The 21577-nt window shown below is 42.6% G+C and overlaps 4 protein-coding genes across 9 annotated transcripts; 3 read left to right on the top strand and 1 right to left on the bottom strand.

The window, feature by feature from the left end:
- Positions 1-18: 18 nt before the first annotated feature.
- LOC140581182 (histone H3) lies at positions 19-2569 on the top strand. Its single transcript, XM_072703057.1, has one exon. The coding sequence runs from the start codon at positions 497-499 to the stop codon at positions 905-907; it is 411 nt and encodes a 136-aa protein (XP_072559158.1). The 5' UTR covers positions 19-496; the 3' UTR covers positions 908-2569.
- Positions 2570-5086: 2517 nt separating this feature from the next.
- On the top strand, positions 5087-5593 carry LOC111844430 (histone H4). The gene has a single exon (XM_023812899.2). The coding sequence runs from the start codon at positions 5093-5095 to the stop codon at positions 5402-5404; it is 312 nt and encodes a 103-aa protein (XP_023668667.1). The 5' UTR covers positions 5087-5092; the 3' UTR covers positions 5405-5593.
- A 326-nt stretch (positions 5594-5919) lies between these two features.
- On the top strand, positions 5920-17516 carry LOC111844412 (histone H2B-like). 6 transcript variants are annotated; one of them, XM_072702983.1, is made up of 5 exons: positions 5920-6416; positions 12416-12481; positions 13900-13970; positions 15965-16048; positions 16762-17516. In XM_072702983.1, the coding sequence occupies exons 1-2, from the start codon at positions 6046-6048 to the stop codon at positions 12468-12470; spliced, it is 426 nt and encodes a 141-aa protein (XP_072559084.1). In that variant the 5' UTR covers positions 5920-6045; the 3' UTR covers positions 12471-12481; positions 13900-13970; positions 15965-16048; positions 16762-17516. The 6 variants fall into 6 exon arrangements, with proteins under 6 accessions (XP_072559084.1, XP_072559083.1, XP_072559086.1 ...); XM_072702982.1 differs by having other exon boundaries at positions 12416-13670; XM_072702985.1 differs by lacking the exon at positions 15965-16048 and having other exon boundaries at positions 12416-13670.
- A 3160-nt stretch (positions 17517-20676) lies between these two features.
- LOC140581176 (histone H3) lies at positions 20677-21288 on the bottom strand. Its single transcript, XM_072703048.1, has one exon. It carries the CDS (start codon positions 21268-21270, stop codon positions 20860-20862), a length of 411 nt encoding a protein of 136 aa, XP_072559149.1. The 5' UTR covers positions 21271-21288; the 3' UTR covers positions 20677-20859.
- Positions 21289-21577: the final 289 nt, after the last annotated feature.

Genomic DNA, 21577 nt, shown 5'->3' with positions numbered 1-21577 from the left:
CATCTATTTTTTTTTGGACTGCGTGGACGCGAGTAAAGGTCTTGGAGTGCGTTCATATTGTACCTTTTCATTTTCCTCAGATTAATTGTCGTCTTGTATGTTTTTTTTGTGTGCATGCGGTGTGATTTCACTTCATCATGTATCACTCTGCTCAATAAGTACAATTTTCAACACACATTTTGCGGAAATACAATTTACTAACAGCCAGAAGCTTCAATTTAGTGGTCATGTTCTTGCTGCCCCTGAATATACGTACAATTTTTGTTGGAACTTGGGTTGGTAATTTCCATAGTGACAGCTGAAAAGTCTGGGGGGCGTGTTTGACTTTGGGCGCCAAAGCTCCTCATCCAATAAGACGAGGAGCGAAGACATCAATGTACCAATAGAAGCATGGAATAACCTCAACCAATCAAAACGGCTCAGTATTGCTTTAAAAGTTCGCGTCGCAGTAAAGAAACTTACAGTTCTATTTCCGAAATAGAGTGAAGTCGTAAGCATGGCAAGAACCAAGCAGACTGCGCGTAAATCCACTGGCGGCAAAGCGCCCAGGAAGCAGCTGGCTACCAAAGCCGCACGTAAAAGTGCTCCGGCCACAGGCGGCGTCAAGAAGCCTCATCGCTACAGGCCCGGAACCGTGGCTCTGCGAGAGATCCGGCGTTACCAGAAGTCCACCGAGCTGCTGATCCGCAAGCTGCCCTTCCAGCGTCTGGTGAGGGAAATCGCTCAGGATTTCAAGACCGACCTGCGCTTCCAGAGTTCGGCTGTTATGGCGCTGCAGGAGGCAAGCGAGGCCTATCTGGTTGGTCTATTTGAGGACACCAACCTGTGCGCCATTCATGCCAAGCGAGTCACCATCATGCCTAAAGATATTCAGCTGGCTCGCCGTATCCGTGGTGAACGTGCATAATCTGGTTTTACGTCTAAACCAAAACAAAGGCTCTTTTAAGAGCCACCTCAAACATCACAGAAGCGCTAGATTTTCCCTCTGCTTTATTTGGTTTCTTGTGTGTGATTATGAACAGATCTGCCCGTCCACTTAAGTGGCCTCTATAATGGAGCATATTTGGCCATCAGTTCATTTCAATATGCTGTGCTAAAAAAAACTACTGGGGATTATCGCTGTCCGAAGCCGTCAGATAACTGGCGGCCGACATCTCACTTTCTCCAGATGTATCCCTAGCCATAATACGTCAGGAAGCATCCTCACTCTCGTTATAATTCAACTGCGCTTAATTTATTTGATTATCTTTAAATATTCACGTTTAGTCTCCCATTCTGCTGCTCAAGATTTTATCTGTTTGTGTACCATGCAGTTTTAAAATCTGCTGCACTATGTTTACTTTGCTTGCACCATGTGTACATTCTTTGTTGCTTGTCTGTTTGGTATTATTTGCATGTTTGCATGCATCAGAATTTCCCCCAGGTAATACAGTTAATCAAAACCTAAATTGGGTCTTTATTGAGGTTATTTGTTCCCATTGTGTATTCTTAAAACATAATTTCTGTATTTACATACCATCCGAGTATCGAGTGTGCATGCATAGTAATTAATTAGCGAATGAGGTTAGTCTTTCAGAGATTAATCTAGATGTACGTCCTGCATCCATGACGCATTCTTTCTCTATAGGACGAAAAGCTTTTCGCGCTTACGCGGTTTCGTATTGTGATTGTATGCTAAATTAGGAATGACAAAAATAGTAGAAAGCAACAGAAATTGGTTGTCTAAAACCTATCGCTCTATTTCGCTGTGCTTATTTCATATCGACACTGGTTGTCCTCGGCAATGTAACAAGATATTTGACAATCGAATTCGCTGTAGTGTCGATTACTTCGGCACGCTTCATTTTAGTTGCCCGTATGCTGAACGGCCAGGATGCCGCGGATCCTTCGCAACGGAAACTTACTTTCTATAGTACACTGGCCAGTCCATCGCCAGAAACATTAACAACGGATTTAAACAATAATGAAACAAAAAATCCGCGAGTTTCAATCCCAATGGCTATCCAGGTAAAGCAGGCTTCGGTACGTAGAAGCAAGCGGGTAAAGGCCAGACTTGAGGAAAATAGCGTACGGCGTGGAATGAGCCAAAAACAGAAACTTTCAAAATAGCACTCTTGCTAGTGAAGGGATGCTCAGCTTGGAATGCAACTAATAAATTTATAATCCAATGGCCTTTAACCCAATGAAGAAACTAGACATGGGAACCGATACTAGGGCAAGGGGGCTGCACACCAAGCAGTTGGAGGAAATCAGGAACTGACAGAGGGTGGTTATGGCAAGACGACCCCGCTCTAGCAAAACAGGAACTCATAAATTAGCCGATGCTTATATTAACCTTGCTTGACATAAAGGGGGGCACACGTACTCACTAACTAGAACAAAAGTCACTATATGTTGTAATCATGTAGATGGAAAAGTACAGAAGAAGGGGGGCCACACCCCAAAAGGCCTATAAAAGTCTAGAACCGACCCATGAGGGTCGAGCATCTTCCTGTACATGCTGAATGTATGTCGGGTGTTTGCTCCCAGATTGCAATCTGAGAGAGAATAAACTGGTAACTTGCAACTACTCCTCGACTGTGCGGTGAATCTCTTCTCATCAACGGACCCGGCGGAGTTCAGACTCCAACACTAGACACTGACCTTCCTGACCACTGCAGGTGCTATCAGTGTTAATCTGAATGACAGATATTCTTCTTGTCCAAAAATGTGTTTGATTTTTGCTTTTAAAAGGTGCTGCATTTACACTGAAAATAAAGTTCTGTAGTTATATATTTTGCTCTTATATTTTTAGATTTTTTCCCATATTTTACAACTTGGGACTCATTGTTTTAAAACATGCGAGTCCTTGGATTCATTGTCAGTAATTTCTAGATTAATCTCTAGTCTTTTTGTATGTTAGCAATGTTGATATATGTATATGTAATCTATGTGTCTATGCGTACTGATTCAGTTTCTAACTGAATCTAAGCAAAACCTTGATATTTCACCTACTATATGTCCCTCACTATACTTATGCCTAAATCACACAAACTGCTAACCTATTTCATTAATACAATTGGACTTCAAATAATAATAATCGCCAAACTACTCGCTCAAACCAACAACGCCACAAACACACCCAGCCCCACGCAAAGTGAATAAATCTGACATTCATGACTTGTAGTCAACATGGTGAATCCATGTGGAATGGACAGGGCTAAAGATCTGAGTGACTTTGACGAATGCCAAATTATTATGGCCAGAGGACTCTGCAAGACCTCCGACATGGCAAGGTTTGTGGGGTGCTTACCATCACTATGTGAAGTGTGTCCTGGGGCAGATAGGTGGTGTGGTCTTGGCTTCAGTTGGTACAATGTGTTTTCTAGTTCCATGGGGTAATAGTGGTTTGGGCACTGAATCCAGTGATCTGAGTTCAAAACTCAGAGGTTCCTATCTTGGGGCTTTGAGCTTTGGCAGAGGGATGGAGCTGGGAAAGATGTGCACTAGCTTAGGGTGATAAAGGGTAATGATGGAAACATACTCACAAGTGAGAAGAGTGTGTTGAGCAGATGGATGGAGTACTTTGAGTGGCTGATGAATGAAGAGAGAGAGTGAGATGGATGGAGTACTTTGAGTGGCTGATGAATGAAGAGAATGAGAGTGAGAGCAGTTTGGATGAGGTGGAGATGGTGAATCTGGAAGTGCAGAGGGTAAGCAGGAAGGAAGCAAGGACAGCAATGACAAGGATGAAGGGTGGAAAGGCTGAGGGCCAGATGAGATACCTGTGGAAGCATGGAGGTGTTTAGGTGAGATGGCGGTGGAAGTTTGTAACCAGTTTGTTCAACGCCATCTTGAAAAGTGAGAGAATGTCTGCAAGGTGGAGAAGAAGTACACTGGTAATGATTTTCAGGAATAAGGGAATTCTGCATGGCTGGAGTCGTCGTTGAAGGTGGGAGAGACACTACAGATGTAATGTTTGCTCTGAGGGTGTTGATAGAGAAGTTTAGAGGACTGAAGGAGTCAAAGCCAGAGAGGCGAGATTGTGTTGGTTTGGACACGTACAGAAGAGAGATACTGGTTATGTGGAGCGAAGGATGCTGAGGATAGAGCTGCCAGGCAAGAGGAAGAGAGGAAGGCTAAGGGAGGTTTATAGATCTGGTGAGAGAGGACATGCAGGTGGCAGGTGTGAAAGAGGAAGATATAGAGGACAGGAAGAAATGTAAACAGATTATCCACTGTGGTAACCCCTAACAGGATCAGCCAAAAGAAGAAGAAATATTTTACTGACAAACAGGCATTTGATAATAAATCTATTAACTATAATAATAAATCAGATGGTCTGCAAGGTTTTTAAGGTTAGTCGAATATTTACTTGCTGAATATTGCAATTTGATCCCTGCCAATTAGCTGTATTTTTAGACAGTATATTTAAAATTACTTCATCTGCAGCATTAGCTAAATGTCATCATGCATTGTTATGCAAAAAAAAAAACCACGTTTCTTTGTGAGGTGAGAAGGCCTCAACATTTTGGAAACAAAAAGATATAGAAGGTTGTATCAGATTTTGAAAAGCAAAGAAAGAAGTGGACATGACCTAGGTCAGGTGTGTTACGTGCTCCTTGGTGTTGGGAACGGCCTAACATTCTACACAGCCTTGAAATGGACCGATAATTTACAACTAAATCTACTTCCTGCAGTACTTTGTAGCTCTTTTTATGGATACATGTCCTCCATGTGCTTGGGCAGAAGACTTCCTAGTCTCCACATGTCTTTCATTTTCCAGCTGTTTCTCCAGAAGCATAAAATGTTTAAAAGGCCAGAATCATGTGCTCCAGCATTTTCTAAAAAAAAATATTCCTTGTAGATCCAAAAGTGTAGTAATAATAATAACAACAATAATTTTGAAAGCAAACACAGATAAGAAGTTGAAACAACGCAAAAACCACCAAGTATAAAGAGATACGGAACCGTTTGCAGAAAAACGAGTGGGCGGAGGCGACCAATCGGCCTGAAGTTGCTCCATGGTTTCAATCAGGTAGTACTTACGTATATAACAAAACATGGAGGGCAACGACTTTATAATTCTGTCGTTTAGAATCCATAAGTGATCATGTCTGGTCGAGGAAAGGGAGGTAAGGGGCTTGGAAAGGGTGGCGCTAAGCGCCATCGTAAAGTCCTTCGCGACAACATCCAGGGTATTACCAAGCCGGCTATTCGTCGTCTTGCCCGCCGAGGTGGCGTCAAGCGTATCTCCGGTCTGATCTATGAAGAAACTCGTGGTGTGCTGAAGGTGTTTCTGGAGAACGTCATTCGCGACGCCGTTACCTACACCGAGCACGCCAAGAGGAAGACCGTCACCGCCATGGATGTTGTGTACGCTCTCAAGCGTCAGGGCCGCACTCTGTACGGCTTCGGCGGCTAAGCGTGAAAGCTACAGCGAGGAAATCTAAAGACCCAAAGGCTCTTTTCAGAGCCACCCACTTTGTCCTAAAAAAGCAAAAACTAGTTCGGTGTATGCCATGCGTGTTTCGTGACCAAGTATCTCACTGTAACTTCCTCAAACATTATCTTCCTCTAGTTTTAACCATCCGGCAAGGTTAACTAACTACTCAATATTCAAGAGGTTTATCACTAGTTTTAATACAGTAATTCCACAGAAATGAATGAATTAACGCTGCTGTCGACTCGCAGCAACGTCTTGAAAGAAAGACAAAAAACAATTCGGACTACTTCATGAAACTAGTATACAGATTGACGTTGCATTTTGTTCTGTGGTGCTTGCTAACCTAACTGAGTTGGGGGTAGGAGCTAATCCGCTTCTCAATTTGAGGGGTGAATGTAAAATGCTTGTATTTTTTTCTACTCGGCACAAGCTTCATGTGTAAGAGAGGGGTTTCGCGATAGTAGCAGATCTGAGCCAATAGAATTTGAATGCTATCGGGCGGTCTTTCAGCGCCCAGTAGTGTTCTTCACGATCCCTGCCTAATTTACATATAGCCTAAATATAAGGAGGTCGAGTAAAAGCGGAGAGTCATTCTTTTTGTGTTACAATAGAGAGAAGATATGCCTGAGCCAGCGAAGTCTGCGCCCAAGAAGGGCTCAAAGAAGGCAGTGACGAAGACTGCCGGAAAAGGGGGAAAGAAGCGCAAGAGGTCCAGGAAGGAGAGCTACGCCATTTACGTGTACAAGGTCCTGAAGCAGGTTCATCCGGACACGGGTATTTCTTCCAAGGCCATGGGTATCATGAATTCTTTCGTCAATGATATCTTCGAGCGTATCGCTGGTGAGGCGTCCCGCCTGGCTCACTACAACAAGCGCTCCACCATCACTTCTAGGGAGATCCAGACAGCCGTGCGCCTTCTGCTTCCTGGCGAACTGGCCAAGCACGCCGTGTCTGAGGGAACCAAGGCGGTCACCAAGTACACCAGCTCCAAGTAAAGCCTCTGCCGTTTTGCAAAAGTAAACCAAAGGCTCTTTTAAGAGCCACCTATAAAGTCGGAAGAGAGCAAACGCCGTTGTGAAATTTTTCGCGCTTACGCGGTTTCGTATTGTGGTTGTATGCTAAATTAGGAATGACAAAAATTAGTAATTTGAGTTCACTTGATGGTTATTGGTTTACAAATTATGCGTAATTGGAAGGCTTACTTACAGCAACATGTTTACATGAAGTACTGTGGGAAAGATATTTATCTTAAGGCGTTTAATGTTTCGTCCAGATCTTTCACAAATGATGAATACCTTAAACACAATGGATCACGTTTGAAGTCCACCCATATAGTTAACATGCCCCAGTCCTGTTGGCAATATATGAGGCTTTACAAAAGTCATTAGTTTAGTCTGGCTGAACTCCGTTTCTGCGGTTAAGCATGCTTGTATGTTAAATTGTAACGTGCTTTCCTGTCCATTCCACTTCAACACAAGAATCGATTTGATCTGTCACAATTATTCGTTTGCTAAAGTATCGAATAAAAAATTCCTTCTCCATTACTTGCCAATGTGGAAGCATTTATCGTTAGAAGTGGATGAAAATGCAGTCGCCTGTCAGTATTGTAGAGCTTAAATATCACGGTAGAACTGCAACGCAAATACATCTCAAAGAGGACTTTTACGGAAGCGCCCTAAAATGCGAGGTTCGCCATAGATTTGTGCCATTTAGCCTTTGTAATCACTTTGAATAGTTTCTCTCCAGTTCCTCTAGTTGAAATAAGAGTGAATAAGCCTTCATGATGTCAATTGACCCGTTCTGCCAATTAAAGAAGCATTTTATACCTCGTTGGGCTTTGTATTATTTTTTTGGCACTTAATGATTACGATTTATTTCCCTGTTTTGTATGTTGTATGTCCTTTGTTTTATGTCAGTGTAATGTTCCCTAACTGAATATGGAAAGACAGGCGTACGACCATGTGCTGTGCTCGGAACCACTTTTTTTTTTTTGCTTGCTCGGAACCACTTTATAAATAATGTCGTCCCCTTTACTGACGTCATCAACTACGGTTGCCCGTTAGGTACATTACATCCCCTTTCTTTAGTTTAAAAAAAAACACTTCTCAGAACAGACAGAATCTGTATGTATGCATATGCATATAAAACTCTCATAATAAATCATGCACATCAGTATGCACATAAAGACATTAACTGAACAGTTCTGTAATAGAATATAACTGTTTTAACAGTATCTCATTTACAGAATTCTACAGATTGAGAGCATTGTGTGTATATGAACATCACACATATGTTCAGTCTTTATACCTTGCTGGTACTTTCACTTGTCTTCCAGACCTTGTGAAATATTCACCTGTTATTTGTTAATATCTAACATCGGTATCGCTACCCAGCGTCGGAAAAGGACAGTTGCTCCTGAGCTTTGCTCGGTCGCCAGTCGGGGCCGGGAGGACATTTTCCACTTTTTTCCCGCTCCGGCAGTAGCCTGCTGTGAGGGGGTTTTTGTGGTTTTTCGACCTCCCAAGAGCAACTTCGATTTCGCCTTGTTTTTAGTTCATACTTGGTTCAGGCAGAAGTTCTTCTGGTAAGTAGTAGTAAATTTATCAGGTTTAAAATTTTAAATAAAATAATAATTAAGTTCCGTTTTAACACAAGTAATAACTTATTTTAGTGTACTCCGCACGTTACTGCATTTATTGTTACGCAAATTAATCTTTATAGTTAAATACACTATATAAATTTACTGGGCTGGGAGTACGGGGTCATAGTGAGTTAGTTAATTATGGGGCCGGCTCAGTGTTGCGTTTGCAAGATGTTTGCCCTTCTGGACGTTAGTGTCCAGTCGGACTTCATCTGCGAGCGATGTAAGCTAGTGGACTCACTCATGGTCAAGGTTCGCGACCTTGAGGAGCAACTGGCTCGCATCCAATGCAACAGTGAATTAGATGAGCTAGTTGATACGCCGTTTAGGGAGATGGTGTGTACGCCACTAGCGGGGGGGAGGGAGAATGAAGAGCAGAGAGGTCGAGAGAGCTGGGTGACCGTAGGTCGTAGACGCAGGAAAAGGCGTACACACGTTACAGAGGCGGCATCACCTGAGGTGTCTGTGTCTAACAGGTTTCAGGTGCTTCCAGCTTTAGAGCCGGAAGGGACTGGGGAAGCAGGTGGGCCCTTGGGCACTGAGGAGCCCCCTCCCCCCAGAAAGAGGGAGGTTGTGGTAGTGGGGGATTCAATTATTAGGGGAGTAGACAGTTATGTGTGCACGCGTGATAGAGGGTCCCGTACGGTGTCTTGGCTGCCTGGTGCCCAGGTAGGAGACCTTCCAGATTGTGTGGACAAGCTTTTGGCCCCAGCTGGGGTGGATCCAGTTGTCGTGGTGCATGTTGGCACCAACGACATAGGGAAGGGTAGAAGGGCTGTTCTGCAGGATAAATTTATAGAAGTCGCCAATAAGCTTAGAAGCAGAACGTCCATGGTGGTATTTTCTGAAATACTCCCCGTGCCACGCGCAAGTGAGACTAAGTTAGCTGAGATAAGGAGATTAAATGCGTGGCTAAAAGGATGGTGTAGGAAAGAGGGGTTTAGGTTTATGGGGCACTGGAGGACCTTCTGGAACAGGTGGGACCTGTTCAAGCCGGATGGGTTGCATCTGAACCGGAGGGGAACCAGTGTACTGGGAAGGCGTATTTGTAGAGTAGTTGAGGAATGTTTAAACTAGGGACTGGGGGGGCAGGGAGGTTAGTTAAGTATGTAACTGGGGGGAAACGGAAAGCCCAAAAAAATCATATAAGTAGGCACTGTAATAGGCCTACCCTTTGTTGTCTGTATTTAAATGCCAGGAGTATTAGGAATAAAATTCATGATTTAGAGACTCTTATCTCATCGGACTCTTATGATATTATAGCAATAACTGAAACGTGGTTGAGTGATAAGGATGGACAAGAATATAATATGGATGGTTACACGTTGTTCCGTAAAGACCGTATAGGTAAGAAGGGAGGTGGTGTTGCAGTATATGTAAAGGAAAACTTGCAGGCAAGGGAGCTTACTGATATAAGTAAAAGTACGGAAACTATATGGGTAAAATTAGATGCTACAAACTCAAATAGGCTAATTGTCGGTGTTTGTTACAGAGCACCCAATGTAGCTGCTGAGGAAAGCAGATTGTTATACAGTGATATTAGGATTATGAGCAATAAAAATGATGTGGTAGTTATGGGTGATTTTAATCTACCGGGGATGCAGTGGGACATTGTTGCTGGCTCTTCTGAAAATGAACTTGAGATGGTGGAATTAGTACAGGATTGTTTTTTTACTCAGTTTGTTAACACCCCTACCAGGGGAGATGCCATTCTTGATCTTGTTTTGTCTAATAACCAGGACAGGATTGGTAAATTAGATGTTTTAGAACCACTTGACAGTAGCGATCATAACATGGTTAAATTTGAGGTTAAGTTTAGTGCCCGAAGAGCAACGTCCAAATCGAAAATATATAATGTTAGGAAGGCTAACTTCAATTGTATGAGATTAAAACTAGAAACTGTGAACTGGATGGAGTTAAATAACAAAACTGTTGAAGAGGCATGGGAATTTTTTAAAAGCACATTATTGCAAGTACAAGAGGACTTCATACCTGTTTCTAGCAAGAATAAATCTAGGAAATTGCAACCTAGGTGGTTTAATAGGGACATAAAGTATAAAGTAAGGAGGAAAAGGGCTTTGTTCCAGAGATGGAAAATAACTGATGATGACATAATAAAGCAAGAGTATCTAAATCTACAGGCTGAATTAAAAAATGACATTAGACGAGCTAAAAGGAATGTCGAAAGGAAGATCGCATTGGAGGCTAAGGATGACGTTAAAAGTTTCTTCCAGTATTTTAACTCTAAAAGAGCTCTAAAAGCTGAAATTACTAATCTGCAGGATAGTAAGGGTCTTATAATTGAAAACGACATTGACATAGTAAATGAGTTCAATGATAGTTTTGCACGGGTATTCACTGTCGAGGACACTAGTAACTTCCCAGTTCTTATTACTAATCCAACATCGTCTATAACTAATATATATATAACTGAAGCTGATGTTTTGCAAAGCCTAGCTAAGCTCAAAATAAATAAATCACAGGGCCCTGATGGCATCTTACCTATAGTGTTAAAAGAGATGAGGGATATTATTTGCCGACCCTTAACATTACTGTTTCAAAAATCCTTATCTGAAGGTGTGGTACCTTCTGATTGGAAGCATGCCAACATAACGCCCATTTTCAAAAAAGGGGATAGAAGTAATTTGTCAAACTATAGGCCAATCAGTCTAACTTGTATAACTGGTAAAGTTATGGAGGCTATAATCAAAGAGAAAATGGTAGATTACCTGGACTCAAATAACATTTTGAGGGATAGCCAGCATGGATTTAGGAGAGGTAGATCCTGTTTAACAAATCTGTTGGAGTTCTTTGAGGAAGCTACTCAGGAAGTTGATGATAAGAAGGCCTATGATGTCATCTATTTAGATTTCCAAAAGGCTTTTGATGTTGTTCCCCACAAGAGGCTCTCACTTAAACTCAAAGCGACAGGTATTTTAGGAACTGTAGCGACTTGGATTGATAACTGGTTAACGGATAGGAAGCAGCGAGTAGTTATAAGAGGCTCGATGTCACAGTGGGCCTGCGTTCATAGTGGGGTACCGCAGGGTTCAATTTTAGGACCACTTTTGTTCCTAATTTACATAAATGATATAGACACCAATATATACAGTAAACTGGTGAAATTTGCAGATGACACCAAGGTGGGTGGTGTAGCAGATACTGAACTAGCGGCTCAGCAGCTACAGCGGGATCTTAATTTAATTAGTGACTGGGCTGACACCTGGCAGATGAAATTTAACATAGACAAATGTAAGGTACTCCATGTAGGGAGCAGAAATATAAAGTCCAGGTATTTTATGGGACCTACTGAAATAAAGGTAGCTGATTATGAGAAAGACCTTGGTGTGTATGTTGATGCTTCCATGTCTCATTCTCGCCAGTGCGGGGAAGCAATAAAAAAGGCCAATAGGATGTTGGGGTATATCTCCAGGTGTGTGGAGTTTAAGTCAAGGGAGGTAATGCTAAGATTATACAATTCCTTGGTGAGACCTCACCTAGAATATTGTGTACAGGTTTGGTCACCATATCTTAAAAAGGACATAGCGGCCTTAGAAAAGGTGCAGCGTAGGGCCACAAGAATGATTCCTGGTCTTAGAGGAATGTCATACGAGGAAAGGTTATTTGAGCTAAATCTGTTCAGCCTCAAGCAAAGGAGACTGAGGGGGGACATGATCCAGGTCTATAAGATTCTAACAGGTTTGGATGCTGTTCAACCGAATAGTTACTTCAGCATTAGTTCAAATACAAGAACTCGTGGCCATAGGTGGAAATTAGCGGGAGAACATTTCAAACTGGATTTAAGGAAGCACTTCTTTACACAGCGTGTAGTCAGAGTATGGAATAGTCTTCCTGATAACGTAGTGCAAGCTGAATCCTTGGGTTCCTTTAAATCAGAGCTAGATAAGATTTTAACAACTCTGAGCTATTAGTTAAGTTCTCCCCAAGCGAGCTCGATGGGCCGAATGGCCTCCTCTCGTTTGTATAGTTCTTATGTTCTTATGTATCTGGTTGGCTGTATTGTTCTGAAGATGTGACCTCTGCAGGAGAGTTGAAGTCACTGATATCACAATAGGTATTGATGGTCTCAGTCTGATTTGAATTCCTTTCCGCCTGTCTTCAAGAGATGTTTTCTGTTTCTCCTTCACGTTCTTCCATCTGGTGTCTGGACAATGAATGACCTCGGTTGAGCTTAGTGATGACAACTGCTGGTTGCCAACCATCCGGTCTCTGAATTCTCACTTTTTCTTCAGTGTGAATGTTTTGAAGACATCTTGTTTGTCTGTCATAACATTTCTGTTTGAGTTGTTTCTCCTTCAGCTTGTCATGAGTCTGAATTTTGTTTTCAGGCGTCAGCAAAGTGGTGGATGTGGGAAGTTTAGACTTCAGCCAACGACCCATTAGGAGTTGTGCAGGTGAGTAACCTATACCTTCTAATGGCGTATTGCGATACTCTAACATTGCAATGTAAGGATCTCCCTTAGCATGTTGTGCCTTTTTAAGTCAGTTTTTGACAGTTTGAATCATTCTTTTGGCTTGTCCATTTGACTGAGTGTGACCTGGGCTTGATGTAATATGTCTGAAATTTTCTGAATTCGAAACTGGCGAATTGCAAACCATTGTCTGAAATAACAATGTTTGGAATGCCATGCCTGACAAAAATTGACTTGAGAGAATTGATGACACTTTGGGTTGTGGTGGCTGATAATTTGAGAATCTGTGGGAATTTGGAATAAAAATACAGAGAATATATTCTGATCCATTGTGGTGGAAAAGATCTGTTCCGATCTTGGACCATGGTCTTCCTGGTAATGAATGTGGAATTAGAGGCTTGCGTGGATTATTGTTTTTGTTGGTGTTACGTACAGAGCATTGTGACACATATTCTTCAATCTGCGCTGACATATTTGGCCAATATAAAAAGTCTCTTGCTCTTCCTTTGCATTTTACTACTCCTAAATGCGATTTTGAATCTTACCAAGCATTTCTTGTCGCAGCTGAGTTGGTACTATGAGCTTTGCAGCTTTGAATGGTAATCCTGATGTGTAATTAATTTCTTCCTTGAATCTCCAGTACGTTCGAATTTCTTTAGGAACAGCGTCTCTGCCATCCCTTCATTGTCATCATGTGTAATTGCTGCATCTCAGGATCAGCAGCTATTGCTGTTCGGAACGTGGTCAGCTTTTCAGTTGTTATGGGCAGCTGGGGTGTAACCCAATTAAATTCAAGTTCTTCACCAAGCAAATCTTCAGCTTGCTTGTTTGATAAGCCCTGCTCAATGCATCAGCAATGTGCATTTCTTTTCCAGGTTTGTGTATTACATTGAAACTGTACCTTTGAAGTCTGAGCATCTATTTTGTGTAGTGGCTTTTTGAATATTGTCTCTAAGGGTTTGTGGTCACTCTCCAGTAGAATGTGTTTGCCATGCACATATTGATGGAATTTTTCACAACCATACACTATGGCTAACAGCTCTTTTTCTATTTGTGCATACCTGCGTTTGGAATCTTGTGAGTGCATGAGATCCATAGGGAACAGGTCTTCCTTCTTGGAGAACTACTGCTCCTATGCCTTCAAAATTGGCATCTACTGATAGTGTCACAGGTTTGTTCACATCGTAGAACTTCAGTATCGGGGCATTTGTTCTTGTTTGTATTTCCAACACTCTGAATTTTATTTACTTCAACTTCTTCATTCAGGACTTTTGGATCAGATCTGATTCTCATAATAATCTTGCATGCAGCTGATCTTTCCTGATGCTGCACACAATTCTGTCTCTAATCAGTGAGTCATTTAATTCACCGAATTCACAATCTTTTGCCTTATTTTTCAGGTCTGTGACGTACACGTCAATGCTTTCAGAAGGACCTTGAGCTCTCGTGATGAACAAATGTCGAATATACGGTAAGTACTTTCTTGGCTCACAGTAGTTTCTGAACTTGTTTTTTAACAGATCTATTTTATCACGTTCTTCCTCGGTGAATTCTAGCGTGTTATTCACCTTCACAGCTTCTTCTCCCGCGACGTGCAGAAATGTGGCACACTGAATTTTCTCCGACCTCTCGGCAATTCCACTTGCAGTTACAAATAGGTCATATTTTTGTACCCATAGCTTCCAGTTTTCCGCAAGGTTGCCTTGTAAACATAGAGGCGAAGGTGGTTGTAATTGCTTCTATGGCATAAAATCCCGTTCTGACACCGTGTAATGTTCCTTAACTGAATTTGCAAAGACAGGCGTACGACCATGTGCTGTGCTCAGAATCACTTTTCAAATAATGTCGTCTCCTTCATAACCAGGAACGTTTCTCATGTTCACACTGCAAGAACTCGGCCTGATTGTAGTTCCTTAGGGACAGTTCAGGAACCCTTTAGTACCTCCTCCAGACTAAGTACTTTTAGTTTGAACATAAACTATTGGGGCGGTGCTTACAGTGATACAGCTGATTGGTTAACCACAAGCACTGCCAGAAACATTACTTCTCTTCCTCTTTTTAAATCTAGACTCAAAACTCACTTGTTTAAAATTGTTTATTCAACATAACCTTTTTTTTATTCTGTCTTTTTAATTTGTATTGTTTTATATAGATTTTGTAAATTGTTTGCTTTTATGTTTGTTTTTTATCATTTGTTGTGTACAGTGTCCTTGAGTGTCTTGAAAGGCGCTTTTAAATAAAATGTATTATTATTATTATTATTATTATTAAACTTGGAAGTTATGCTGAAGTGCAGAGAGAAGTGGAGCAAAAATTGAGCAAATGGAATTATTTTTATATTTCACTTACATTTACTGAGTACATTTTTTGCTTGCATCTCCCTATTTTTGCATCGGAAAATTCAAACGATAACCACTTTACTTTTGTCTAATATTGTTACTGCTGGTGTTATGCTGAAAAAGTCATCCCTGGCGTAGAATGCATGTCTGTCTCTGGAGTTCACTCCATGGAAACTAGCAAAAGGAAAGCTGTATTTTCTATTTTTAACGATTGTTTCTGTCTATGTAAGCTCATAGAACGTATCTAACATATCACACGACATTGTACTTTTTTAACATATACAACATAGTTTAGTGCCGGTGAGCACTTGTAAATAGTCCCAGGTGTATCTTTTCTTGGTGTTTATACACTACACTATATTGCCAAAAGTTTTGGGACACCTGCGTTTAAGTGGCACCGTGTGGCTCAGTGGGCTAAGCTTGTGTGCCTGTAATCAGAAGGTCACCAGTTCAAACCCAGCCTCAGCATGTCTGCAGGTCCTTCAGCAAGGACCCTAACTCCTTGGGTGCTGCTATAGGTGACCCACCTTACACTTCAGCTCTCCTCTCTCTTGGGATCATTTCCTTTTCCATTTGACCCAGCTCTAAAGTACAACAACAAACCGCTAAATTAATAATATTTTATTATTTATAATGGGGCATGTGTTTGAAACATAAACCAACGACAGTCTCTGAGGGATTCAGTCTCCCAGGGACACAAATCCTAATCAGAACTTCATAAAAACAGCCCAAATGGTGCCCCTTGCTTAGAGTGATGGGGGGGGGGGGCTGTCATCTGAGACACTGTAACTGCAGCCCACCAATGTAACACATCAGGCTGATGCAGTAAGCTTCTAATGGACTGTCCTCCGACCACACAGATGGAGAGATAGCCTGGGTAGCCATTTACTGCCTTAAAACATCCCCTGTTCTCTATTCTCTCACCATCTCTCTCCCTAAGTCTGTTTATATCTCTATGACTCCTTTTATTTTGTTCCAATGAACAGTGTAATTAATACATTATTTATATCTCTGTGTGCTCATGGTGCAAGCTTTTCAAGACCGAGATTTCAACGATTCATTCCACCCAGTTGTCTGACTGTAGTCACACGAGGGTGCAGTTACTCTCCAATTTACGTGGCATCAGGTCCACCGCGAATCGATGAGGACGGACCATGCAGGACAGAACCTCCCGACCGCGACTCTCCGCCCAACATGTGGATGAGAAGAGGCAAGAACGTTCTGTTAATGTTACTGTGAAAAACTGAATTTAAAAAGCGCAGCTGCCTTATAGTTTAATTCAAACATTTAAAGGATAAGCAATTTCTAGTCTTACAATGTTGAATCCAACTGCATATACCCTCAAAGGATTTTCCTCCCAGAGGCTAAATTATCAGAAAAGGTATTTAATTCTTCACTTGTGGGGTATCTGTCTGGTTCCAGTACCTCAGGTTCCCACAGAGTTTGGACGTAAACAGGTTCTCGCCCGTTTATGGCTTAACCCCTCCCATGCTGGACACAGACCGTTCAAAGCACTACGCTCCAGCGTCATTCAACACCAGAACCACATACCACAAAAACAGCTTCTTCCCCTCAGCAGTTGAACTCATCAACAATGACATTGCCCCCCCCCACTCTGCACACAGATAATCTGATTTTTGCACCTGTCTATTCTACTTTGCAGATCACATATGTGCTATTTCAATACTCAGTTAATTTCCTGCCCCTTAAACATTTTAATATTTATTAATGGAATATTGAATAGCTTTTGCACTGTTTTTTGATCCTGTTTGTGTCTTAGTACTTGTGACATTGTTACTCATTGTACACAGTGTTCTTTTTGTACTGAGCACCACTGTACCAAAGTAATTTCCTTCTAGGGTAACCCCCTTAGCAAAAAAAAACTTTACTGATGACCAAAATACGCCCCATTCTGATGTTCAGGCGACAGCCAGAATCGTGAGAGTGATGCAAGCCCATTGATGATCCCAATATCGAACTGAGGAACTTGAGACTGAACCAGCCTGGACATCATCACAATGGCCTTTTATAACTGCTTAAGAAGACTCTGGAGCCACTGGAGAACACAGGAGCACAGGCACACGCTCACGGCATTGTGTCTGTGGGCCATATCACGCTTCGGAGGGCTCTAAGAATGAAGTCCATTTGCATGTCCGACAGCAAACCTCACAAGGATTTAAATTAGTAACTTACCATGCACAAAGGCCCCCACCAGCCAGGAAAAACGTGACCAAAATGCAAACTCATCCAGGAAATCCCTCTTCTGGTCTGATTAATGCAACCATTATGTAAAATCAAATTAAATCCATGTGGCTTCGAAGGCCATACCTGGGTCTTATCTGACCTCTTGTAAACAGCACTGCCCGCATACAGCCCATAGCCATGTACACATAGCTGCCACCCGGGTGGCACTCGGTCAAAAGCGCCACATGAAATCCTTCCCACATAATAACTGATTCTGGGCCAGATCCACTTGCATCTCCTTTAGTCTGGGCAGCAGTGACATTTGGGCAAGATGGTCTTTGCCAAAATCTGTCTAAATGCGTACAGTTAGTCTGCATACACTCTGAACGTGCACTGGACCATATAGGTAAGATCAGTCACTTACCAGATATGCAGCTGATGCGCTAAGAGTCTGAGGGACGATTGTCCCATATAGCAAGATGAGTCTAAACTGGATCTGGGCCAAATGTTCAGAAATCGCTACAGATCCATAAGCTGGAACTGGTCCGGCCTGTATCTGCACCAGTGAAAAGTTTATGTATATATATGTGTGTGTGTATATATATTAAATCATTTATTGGTCAAGGAAAAAAAAAAAAAAAAAAACAAAAAAACAAAAAAAAAAAAACATAATATACAACACAATATATATGCAATATACAGAGCCCACACAGGGGTAGTGGGTGGCTCAGTGGGCTAAGGCTCTATGCCTGTGATCAGGTGGTCACTGGTTCAAGCCCAGCCTTAGCAGAACAGTCACAGGGCAGAGCCCAGAGCAAGGGCTGTGCAACTCACAGAGACAGGTACTACACATGTGAGTGAATCCTTTATTTGTCAAGAAAGGGGAAAAAAAACACATATACACGATATACAGAGCACATGCACAGGAGTGCAAGTGGCTCAGCAGTTTAAGCCTCTGTACCTATGATCAGAAGGTCACTGGTTCAAGCCCAGCCTCACCAGATTAGTCACAGGGCAGACTCTAGAGCAAGGGCCTTAACCTGAGCACTCAGAGACAGGTACTACATGTGAGTGAATCCTTTATTTATCAAGAAAGGGGAAAAAAACACATATACACGATATACAGAGCACATGTACAGGAGTGCAAGTGGCTCAGCAGGTTAAGCCTCTGTGCCTGTGATCAAAAGGTCACGGGTTCAAGCCCAGCCTTGGCAGAACAGTCACAGGGCAGTCCCTAGAGCAAGGGCCTTACTCCTAACACCCACAGAGACAGCTGCTGCATGTGTGGGAATCCTTTATTTGCAATTTTTTGGGCAAAAAAAGGGAGTGGTGAGTGGTTTAACCTCTGTGCTGTGATCAGGTCAGTGGCTCAAGCCTGCCCTCCGCAGAATAGTTACAGGGCAGGTCCTTGAGCACACTGGCTGATTCTGTAGTGAGAACACGCACGCACGCACGCACGCACGCACACACACACACACACACACACACACACACACACACACACACACACACACACACACACACACACACACACACACACACACACACACACACACACACACACACACACACACACACACACACACACACACACACACTCTCTCTACAGGGTCAGTCAGTGAGTTCAAGGGCCTGCCCTGTAACTATTCTGCGGAGGGCAGGCTTGAACCACCAAACACAACCTTCTAATCACAAGCACAGAGACTTAGCCAACTGAGCCACTCACCAGCTCCACTTGGATTGGATCTGAATTTAACTTTTTACTCTCAACCATGTACGGGCCAGACCAGATCCAGTTTACAGATCTGTAGAGATTTCTGAACAACTTTTGGCCCAGATCCAGTTCAGACTCCACTTGCTATGTGGCCCTCAGACTCTTAGCACATCAGCTCTGTAATGTCCGCAGTGGATTTACTTCTCTGCATTGCACTTGGTGATGCAAGGCTTGGATGCGGCTGCTCGGCCATGGAAACCCATTCCATGAAGTTGTTTACACACTGTTCTTCAGCTAATCTGAAGGCCACATGAAGTTTGGAGGTCTGTAGCTATTGACTCTGCAGACAGTTGGTGACTTCTGCACACTGTGCGCCTCAGCATGCGTTGTCCCCGCTCGGTGATTTTACTTCATGGCTGAGTTCACCGTGGAATATTAGTTAGTGAGGAAATTTCACGAATGGACTTATTGCACAGGTGGCATCCTATCACGGTACCACGCTTGAAGTCACTGAGCTACTGTGTGTGAGCCTTCCAGGTTGTTGTGTGACCTCCCTGCGTTTACCTGCTATGTGTGGCGCTGTGCTGTTCCTTAAGTACGGTCCTTTTCAGGACAACATTAAAGGAGCAACTTTGTGCCAGTTCCTGCCTCATGTTTGTTTGCCACCTCCATCACTATGTCTTGGTCTGCCTGGCACCACAATACAAACAAATGAAACAGGCTGCGGCTCTGAAAATTTATTTACTACAGGCATGTGACTATCGATTTAATAGTTCAAAAGAACAGACGACACTCGTCTCCAAATTCCATTCAGAAACCATGCTTGATGCCGCGCTCAGTCTAAATATAATGACAATGATGGTGTAGGAATATATTGTTCATGTGTTTGCTAGGAAATGCACGACTTAAATCTGGCTGTTTTTAACCAGCATGCCGGCTTACCTAAATACATTGACACACCTCTGGGTTGCAGCACTGTCTGCAACATCATTACAGTGTGTAACTGAGGTATGCATTACTGAGAACCATGAGCTAAATAAATACAAACACCAACTAAGGATGCACAGATCAATACTTAAATGTATTATAACCAGTGGTTCCAGTAACACTAGATAGCTGCAAAGAACTGTACTTCAAGAAGCTGTATAAATTCTAAAGAAATTGGCTATTAACATAATGAAATATAAAGTACAGATATTTTATGGGTTCCACTGAAATAAAGGTAGCTGATTACGAGATCTCGGTATGTATGTTGATGTTTCCATGTCCCACTCTCGCCAGTGTGGGGAAGCAATAAAAAAGGCGAACAGAATGTTGGGTTATATCTCTAGGTGTGCGAAGTTTAAGTCAAGGGAGGTGATGCTACAATTATACCATTCCTTGGTAAGACCGCATCTAGAATATTGTGTGCAGGTTTTGTCACCATACCTTAAAAAGGACATTGTGGCCTTAGAAAAGGTGCAACAGAGGGCTATGAGAATGATTCCTGGTCTTAGAGGAATGTCTTATGAGGAGAGGTTAGCGGAACTGAATCTGTTTAGCCTTGAGCAAAGGAGACTAAGGGGGGATATGATTCAGGTCTATAAGATTCTAACGGGTCTGGATGCTGTTCAGCCAAATGACTATTTCAATATTAGTCTAAATACTAGAACTCATGGCCATAAGTGGAAATTAGCAGAACATTTTAAAACAAATTTGAGCAAGCACTTCTTTACACAGCGTGTAGAGTATGGAATAATCTTTTTGCTAGTGTAGTGGAAGCTAGAACCATGGGTTCCTTTAAATCAGAGCTAGATAAGATTAACAACTCTGAGCTATTAGTTAAGTTCTCCCCAAACGAGCTTGAGGGGCCGAATGGTCTCCTCTCGTTAGTAAATTTCTTATGAGATTCTTTACATACATAGGCTTATATTTCAGTTGTATGCTGGGTTTGGATTACAAGATACTATACCACAGTGATAAATATCAGGGACCAGTATAAATACTATCCCATTCGAAATGCACACTAGACGGAAATCAGCATCAAGAGCATTACGTTAAAAGGGAAACGGGTGCTCTTTCGAGACTTTTTAGGCGGCTCTTAAAAGAGCCTTTGTTTGAAGGCAATTTCTACCACAAAAAAATTAAGCACGTTCACCGCGGATACGGCGAGCCAGCTGAATATCTTTAGGCATGATGGTGACTCGCTTGGCATGAATGGCGCACAGATTGGTGTCCTCAAACAAACCAACCAGATAGGCCTCGCTTGCCTCCTGCAGCGCCATAACAGCCGAACTCTGGAAGCGCAAGTCGGTCTTGAAATCCTGAGCGATTTCCCTCACCAGACGCTGGAAGGGCAGCTTGCGGATCAGCAGCTCGGTGGACTTCTGGTAACGCCGGATCTCTCGCAGAGCCACAGTTCCGGGCCTGTAGCGATGAGGCTTCTTGACGCCGCCTGTGGCCGGAGCACTTTTACGTGCCGCTTTGGTAGCCAGCTGCTTCCTGGGCGCTTTGCCACCAGTGGACTTACGCGCAGTCTGCTTGGTTCTTGCCATGCTTACGACTTCACTATATTTCGGAAATAGGACTGTAGGTTTCTCTGCTGCGACGCGAAGTTTTAAAGCAATACTGAGCCGTTTCGATTGGTTGAGTTTTTTCCACGCTGGTACATTGATGTCTTCGTTCCTCTTCTTATTGGGTGAGGAGCTTTGGCGCCCAAAATCAAATACGCCCCCCGGCCTTTTCAGCTGTCACTATGGAAATTACAAACGAAACGTCCAACAAAAGTTTTATGTATATTCAGCATCAAAAACATGACCAGTAAATAGAAGCTTCTGGCTGCTAGTAAACTGCATATCAGCA

Source organism: Paramormyrops kingsleyae, chromosome 19 (assembly GCF_048594095.1).
Source record: "Paramormyrops kingsleyae isolate MSU_618 chromosome 19, PKINGS_0.4, whole genome shotgun sequence".
NCBI classification, from domain to species: Eukaryota; Metazoa; Chordata; class Actinopteri; order Osteoglossiformes; family Mormyridae; genus Paramormyrops; species Paramormyrops kingsleyae.
The sequence above is the reverse complement of the archived record's forward strand: the minus strand, read 5'-3'. Positions and strand labels throughout refer to the sequence as shown.